At 34.1% G+C, this 7,025-nt stretch overlaps 3 protein-coding genes across 3 annotated transcripts; 1 reads left to right on the top strand and 2 right to left on the bottom strand.

Annotated features, from left to right (window-relative positions):
• Positions 1-209: 209 nt before the first annotated feature.
• LOC133184287 (uncharacterized) lies at positions 210-4,400 on the top strand. The gene is made up of 9 exons (XM_061319284.1): positions 210-424; positions 744-841; positions 1,529-1,654; positions 2,416-2,492; positions 2,944-3,098; positions 3,212-3,324; positions 3,432-3,571; positions 3,682-3,897; positions 4,079-4,400. Exons 1-9 carry the CDS (start codon positions 248-250, stop codon positions 4,309-4,311), a joined length of 1,335 nt encoding a protein of 444 aa, XP_061175268.1. The 5' UTR covers positions 210-247; the 3' UTR covers positions 4,312-4,400.
• Positions 4,401-4,439: 39 nt separating this feature from the next.
• LOC133184526 (uncharacterized) lies at positions 4,440-5,288 on the bottom strand. The gene has a single exon (XM_061319615.1). It carries the CDS (start codon positions 5,286-5,288, stop codon positions 4,440-4,442), a length of 849 nt encoding a protein of 282 aa, XP_061175599.1.
• A 214-nt stretch (positions 5,289-5,502) lies between these two features.
• LOC133184673 (uncharacterized) lies at positions 5,503-6,821 on the bottom strand. The gene is made up of 4 exons (XM_061319752.1): positions 6,703-6,821; positions 6,425-6,562; positions 6,183-6,339; positions 5,503-6,077 (listed from the first exon to the last, which is right to left on the bottom strand). The coding sequence occupies exons 1-4, from the start codon at positions 6,813-6,815 to the stop codon at positions 5,856-5,858; spliced, it is 630 nt and encodes a 209-aa protein (XP_061175736.1). The 5' UTR covers positions 6,816-6,821; the 3' UTR covers positions 5,503-5,855.
• Between the last annotated feature and the right edge of the window lie 204 nt (positions 6,822-7,025).

Below are 7,025 nucleotides of genomic sequence, written 5' to 3'. Positions count from 1 at the left end.
TTGTGTAAAATCCTTTGAAAAATCACATTTATTAAAATCTTTGTGGGTGATGCATGTGCTCTATATTATTTTTTATCCTGCAACTACCCCTTGTATTGACCTTAATAAAGGTAACCTAATAAACCAAAGCTTTATTCGGTCAATAGGCCTACACAGTGTTCCGCGAGACTTCGCGAGATTTCGTTACTGGAGATAAACAAAGACGACGCCATATTACTTGGCATAAGTGATTGTGGTATGTAACGGTATGGCGTTCTCCATTCTCTATTGGTCGAATTATACAGCTGGGACAGCAAAGTTGATGCGTAAATCAGAAACTGCCGTTCAGTCTGAACATGTGTTAAAGTTTGTATATGACAGAGATGCGCAGTTTATTAGAGGAATTGTTCAAGCCTCCATGCGAGACCGGAGCTACCAGGTTACAGTGAGTTTATCCCATTTCTTTTTGATTTTTGAAAGAAGAAATAAGTTTTTTTTTAATCTTTATATGTAAAGCATTAAATAATGCATAATGTACAACACGGTTTGAAGTAAATATGTTTTATCGTGCCTACCTAATAAACCCAGAACAAACTCTTTCCGAATTTCCTAGATTAAAACTGAAAGCGACCATATCTTTCGTATCTATAACTATACTTTTTTCACGACAATTTTCATGTTTATATGTAAACACGTTTTTTTTTACTTTCAGAATTGATAGTGATATAAGTAGAATTCTATGTGGTTATTTTTTATTTCATTAGATAACTCTTGGTTCCAACTACACCGTAGAACAGAGCACATGTGAATGTGTAAATGGGATGGACAAATGTCACCATAAAGCCAGCATTCTTCTCTATGGGTAATTTATATGCAATTTATTATGTTATTTCACTTGTTCTGTTTTGTTTTTAATAGGTGGTACCAAATTTAGAGTTAATCAAAACATGCACACCTATTCAGATTGTGACCTATAAAAACATACTGGTAAGTATATCAGTCCCCGTCAGTGATTAATAGACTGTTTCACTGTAACTGGGGTATTGCTCTTTCGCAGGGCAAAATGATATAATTTGATGAAATATGACGTAAAATTAATTGTTAAATATACGTCATTTGATTATCTGCCAACAAAAACTTCTTCAAACGTCATTATTTTGCCCTGCAAAACAGTAGCACCGCAATTACCGTGAAGGGGCTAATTAAAAAGTGTGGGCTGGTTACTCCTATGTTACATCAGTATTTTTTTTTAAGTGAATTTACAAAATATATATATATGTTACTTAGGGGCCGACAAATCCCACTGCCCAATACTTGGGAATTTTAGGGGTTAAGTCAATTACCAGAGGGAAAGTGACTTTTTAATGAAAAAAATTGATAAGTCTTAGTCTTGCAACTGGACAAAGGGGCTTTTTTTTTTATATATAATTTTTCTTCCTACATTTTGAAATTAATAGTTTAAGATCTATTTGTCAGCCCCTGGGATCACTATTATATTTATGATATAATATACCTTAGTAAATTTATGGAACACCTTGATACTAAACAGGTACAAAAATCTAAGCAAAACTGATGTACGCCAGAGTTGGATTAAACATCCAAAGAGTGCACCACCTCGACAAACTAAAACTATGGAAGACCTTTTTCCTGCACCAGACAGGTTTATAAATTACAGGTAAGCACTTATTATCATGACTGTTTCATGTATGGTGCAAAATAATTATATATATATATATATATTTTAGGAATGACTCTAATTCTTGGCCAAATTATTCGAGTATAACCTGGTTTGGGTCAGTTTATTTAATTATAATTTAATTTTAAAATCATTGAATAACTATGGGTGTAAAACTTCGTTGCTTTTTATTAGTTCAAATTTGCCGCTCAATAATACAACCGTAATAACGGAAGTGATGGGAAGCGAGGGGAGGTAAAAACTGATACAAATGCCTAGCAGCCTTGTTGTTTGTTTACATGTGGTAAGATCGAATTTTTGTTTGAAGTTAAAGGTACATTTATTAAATCTGGATTTTTCCATGAATCCCGAGGACTGGAAATGAGAGGTTTGTATGGATACAGATGATTCAGCTGGTTGTTAGGGGGGGGTGTCCCCATACCAAACCAGGTTATACAGAAATAATTTGTGTTCCTTTTTGGATATTAACCAATCAGAGGCTAGAATACAAACAAAATTAAATTATATATATATATATATATATATATATATATATATATATATATATATATATATATATATATATATATATATATATATATATATATCAAAAGAGCTGTCTCTCTCAGGGTGATCAATTTAGTGTCCCTTTTTTCTCATAAAAATTCTTTTCAGTATATAATAGAGAGAGAGAGAGAGAGAGAGAGGTAAACACACAAGTATATTTATATCTGTTATACATTAAATTAAAATATCACCAGGGCAATAGATAGACCTGTTGATGGCAATGACAGAGACTTCTTGTACCAAAAGTTGAGACAATCGGGAAGGTTTTCAGGTGGAATATTTAAAATGTGTCAAGTTTTATCTTGTTCTGTTTGTGTTATTTTCATGTGTATATTTATTGCATTACTTTATTTTGTTGGAAGTTCGTTCTGTTCATTACCAAAATGTGTTAAGATATTAACTATTTTACATTCCAGTATAACTTTCATTGCTTGAGTGAAACATAATGGATAATGTTTTCAGTTTTTTTTTTCGTCTTTGTCACCAATTGTCCTAAAATACACCCTTTTCTGTACCAATGTTTTTTGGTGTATTGAATGACAAACATCTTAATTTTAATTTTTCAACAAATGTACCAGAAATTTAAAACCCAGCCATAAAATGAAATTGGTGAATAGACACCTTTTTATGTTTTCAACATTTTACATGTAAAGTTATTTTCATCACTGTGACAATTCTTCACATTGCAAGGAACCTTATGAATAAAATTTATATTTTCATAGCCATGCATTGGATTTTGGCACCAGAGCCACCTGTACCACAGGTATGTGTACCAGTAATTGACGACTTGTTGGCTAATCAAGAGTTCCTGGCTGCAGAGCACCCCATGACCTGGTTGCGACAGAAACTGATTGTGAACGATCAACAAATTCAACAGGTATTGCAAAATGCAGACCAGTACTAAATTTTAAAGTGTGTTTATGTAATATAAAATGTTGTCTCAACTAGTTGAAATGTTTAGTAGTTCTGATAGTATTTTTATACTGACAGATTGCTGCTTTGACTGTTGGGCAAAAAGACAACTGTCTCTGGTCTACAGTTCGTAAAAATCGTTTAACAGCTTCTAACTTTGGATGTGTTCTGGCAGCAGTAAGAAGAAACAGGTACATCAAAATATGTATTTTGTAAATCTTTTATGAGTATTAATGAAATTATGCTTGTTCTTAAATTAAAAAGTAACTGAAATCATTTTCTCCTGCACTTTGTACAGATATCCAGCTTCGCTGTTCAAGCGCCTCTGCCAAGCATACGACCTTTCAAAAAAAGATGCTATAATTTGGGGTGTTTGTAATGAAAGAGTTGCCATAGATAAGTACAGGTCATATGGAGATGCAGTAGTAGAACCAACAGGTAAGATGGAGGAAACTATTTTCACCTGCACTTAAAAATTCTTAGTCATTACTTTCTGTTATACATGTTTGCTATCAAACTGTTATATATTTATTTTTTATTTTCAATAGGCATATGGCTCCACAGTAATGGTGTACTGGGGTGTAGCCCTGATGGGATTGTACGTCGGCCAGCTGCGTTTGGATTCCATCACCAATCTCCACCTCTGATTCACATAATGCAGGCATGCAATATTCGGCCTACGGTACTAGAAGTAAAGTGTCCATATACAGCCAAAGAGAAGACAATTTCTGAAGCAATTGACACCATTGATGATTTTTGCTTAGGTAAGCAACTTTTACATAGTTTTAAAAAAAGATTTTGTATAAAAAAAATTCCCTTATAATTTACTGTTAACTCCATATATGAAAAATGATTGAATGAATCCCTATAACATTTAATCCTCTTGATCTTTTATGCTGAACTGCAGTTTTTGTCAATATATGATGTGTATATTTTCATTTAAAGAATTTCAAGAATTTTGTGGAGAGAGAACGTACAAGTTAAAGGAGACCCATCCGTATTATGATCAAATTCAAGGACAATTATTTATAACTGGGAAACAAGCCTGTGATTTTATGGTTTGGACACCGAAAGATTGTGCCATTGTGAGGATTACCCAGGACCCTGTTTGGCAGACAAACATTTCTGTTCTTACTGACTTTTATTTCCATAGATTTATACCACACTTACAGCAGTAATCCTTCATGTATACATGCTAGTTAGTCATGTATAGCATGCAAGCCATGTTTGAAGAGTAATATTGAATGTCAATATCTGCAAGTTAATCATATTTTAATCTTGAATAAACAATAGCTTTCAAACTTTTTCAGTTATTTTCTGGTACAAAATTCTGAGCAATTTCCTGCAACAAAGGGTCTTGGAAATTTACCAACACACAACATAACTGGAAGATTTTTGTACTTATATATCTGAGCTGGTGTGGGATGTGTCTCAGTATTTCATAATTTTTTATTCTTTCATTAGCACGTTCAACGTGAATTCTAGATCTTGCAATTTTTCTACAGAGCTGGACTTCAGCAGGGGTGTACTGAGACTTTGCTGTCAAAAAGGGTGGTATATTAAGATGCACACCTTGTGGCAAGAGTTTATGTATTGTGAACCCTTTATCTGCAAGAATCATATCACCAGGAGACAGTTGATGCATAAGTCCACAATGCTCAACAATCGCTACATCTGAAGTACTTCCTGGATACAATTTACTTGCAAAAACTAGTGCACCATTTGGGGCAACACCAGTGACACTTTTAACTGTGTGAGAATTTTTATACCCACTGTAGGTACTAGCTTGTAGCCTCATGTCATTACCAGGAACATCCTGTGTAATTTCAGTGGCATCAAGCACAATGCGACATGCACTGAAATCGCCAAAACTTGTTGGCATTGAGCCTTTGCATTTTTGCAAAGTCGGAATGTTATTTTCTATTAACCCCTCATACAAAACTTCATGCATTGCACAGATCTGTGAAGTTACAATATTGTTCACTGAGGATGCACTTGTGTTGAACCTCTCGGCAAGATCTAAGAGTGGCATGTTCATGGTAAGTTTCATGAGGGTCATAAGCAGTTGATCACTTTGTGATATAAATGAAGGTGTCCATCCATCGATGTACTTGATGGTGAATCTGCACATCATTTCGTCAATAGCTTGAAACATGTCTGGTCTTAGACTTGTATACATCAGCATCTATATAAATAATGATATTCTTAACACTGCATTTGATTTTGACCATTATACAATGGGGAGTAATTGTGAAATGTTGCAAAAAAAATCTCACTCTGGTAATACTTTTACAGTATAACAAACATGTATGTGAAAACAAAAAAATTTAATAAAAATTCAACTCTATGAATAGAATACTGTCCAGCAGTATAACATGATTTTTTTTCTTATTTAGTATATTATTTCAATCATTATTTGATTTCTAGCTGCCCACAGTCCACATCCTTGGTAGATGAAGTATATCTTTGAAACTGTCCAGCAGTCTGTATATCTATGGGACTGTCCAGCAGTCTGTATATTTATAGAACTGTCCAGCAGTCCATCCATTTTCATTTTTAAACACTGAAAATGAAATGATAAACCACAAAGCATCTTGTTCCAAAGAAAATTTGTAGCAAGTATATAAATGCATAAGGAATTAAATTGGTTTTGCTTTGATGGGTTCTTTGAGTCACATTTTGAATGTACTTGTATCATGGGCTTGAAAACTGAGATCTATAATCAACTGCATTTTAAAGGATATATATTCTGTTGGATTTGAAAGTAAAATTCCCTGGGACAATGACAAATAAAAGTACTTGCAGTTGTTTCTAAACATTGAGTGATATTTAGTGTGAAACGTACCTTTCTTTCATCTCCTATTATGTCCTCCAAAGTAAAAGCTCTTTTTGTAGACATTGCCTGAATCTGCCTTGTTAAATCTTTTACTTGCAGTTTCAAATTCTATTGAAGTTAAATCAATTTAGTTTTAGGTGAAAGAATTTTCACAATATGATGATCATAATGTTGTTACACAAAAAACTGGGAAAAAAAAACAAACAAACCAACCTTGTGCTCCTCAGTTAACCGTTGAAATGAAAGCTGGTATGGGTGGTCAGTTACATGTGGAGGAAGCACAGGGACACATGTATCAGAAGAGGTGCTGCTTTCATCTGTGTTCACACACTGCTTCTGACTGTCATATTCTTCCTCAGATTTTACAGTTCTAATAGGAAAAATTATCGCTATCATGTTTACTACAAATATTAAAATTTACTTCCTTTTAAATTTACATTTACTACAAAATTTACCTTGAAATTTTATTTGGGTCTGGAAAATCAAACCCGGAACTCCAGGGAAACTGTGTAGGGCCATTCCCCTTTATGCCGTCTTTGAAATGGCAACTGCAAATCCTGTCCATATTAGGATTCACACATCTATCCTTGCGTCTAGAATTAGGTCAAATTTATACATATAGATGTTGAATACATTATTCACATCAAACAGAAGATTAATCGTTTTACTTTGAACACCCCCCCCCCCCCAATACGATTTTGACATACATATTTACATATTTAATGCATCTTACCTGCAGAGTCTCTCCCATCTCCTTGCCAACGCTTGATTCGGTGGGAATCTGAACATTTTACAAGATTTCTGTAACCCTTGGTGGTTACAACCAAAGACGAAACAAATAGTCATCCTAGTAATGTATTTGTTTATCTCCGGAAGCTGTTTACCGGAAGTTACGTTGTGCGAGACTGTGTAGGCCTATGCCCTAATAAAGCCTCGTGCACGTATTCCAACGTTCTAAAAGCATTGTGACGTCATGAACATTGCAATGTTTACGCCATGGCGTCTTAGTTTCAACTGCAGAGATGTACCTAAATCGGTTGAAAACAGCTCGTTTTG

Source organism: Saccostrea echinata, unplaced genomic scaffold (assembly GCF_033153115.1).
Source record: "Saccostrea echinata isolate AGI-Se365-2 ecotype Australia unplaced genomic scaffold, CSIRO_AGI_Sech_v1 ptg000010l, whole genome shotgun sequence".
NCBI classification, from domain to species: Eukaryota; Metazoa; Mollusca; class Bivalvia; order Ostreida; family Ostreidae; genus Saccostrea; species Saccostrea echinata.
The sequence above is the reverse complement of the archived record's forward strand: the minus strand, read 5'-3'. Positions and strand labels throughout refer to the sequence as shown.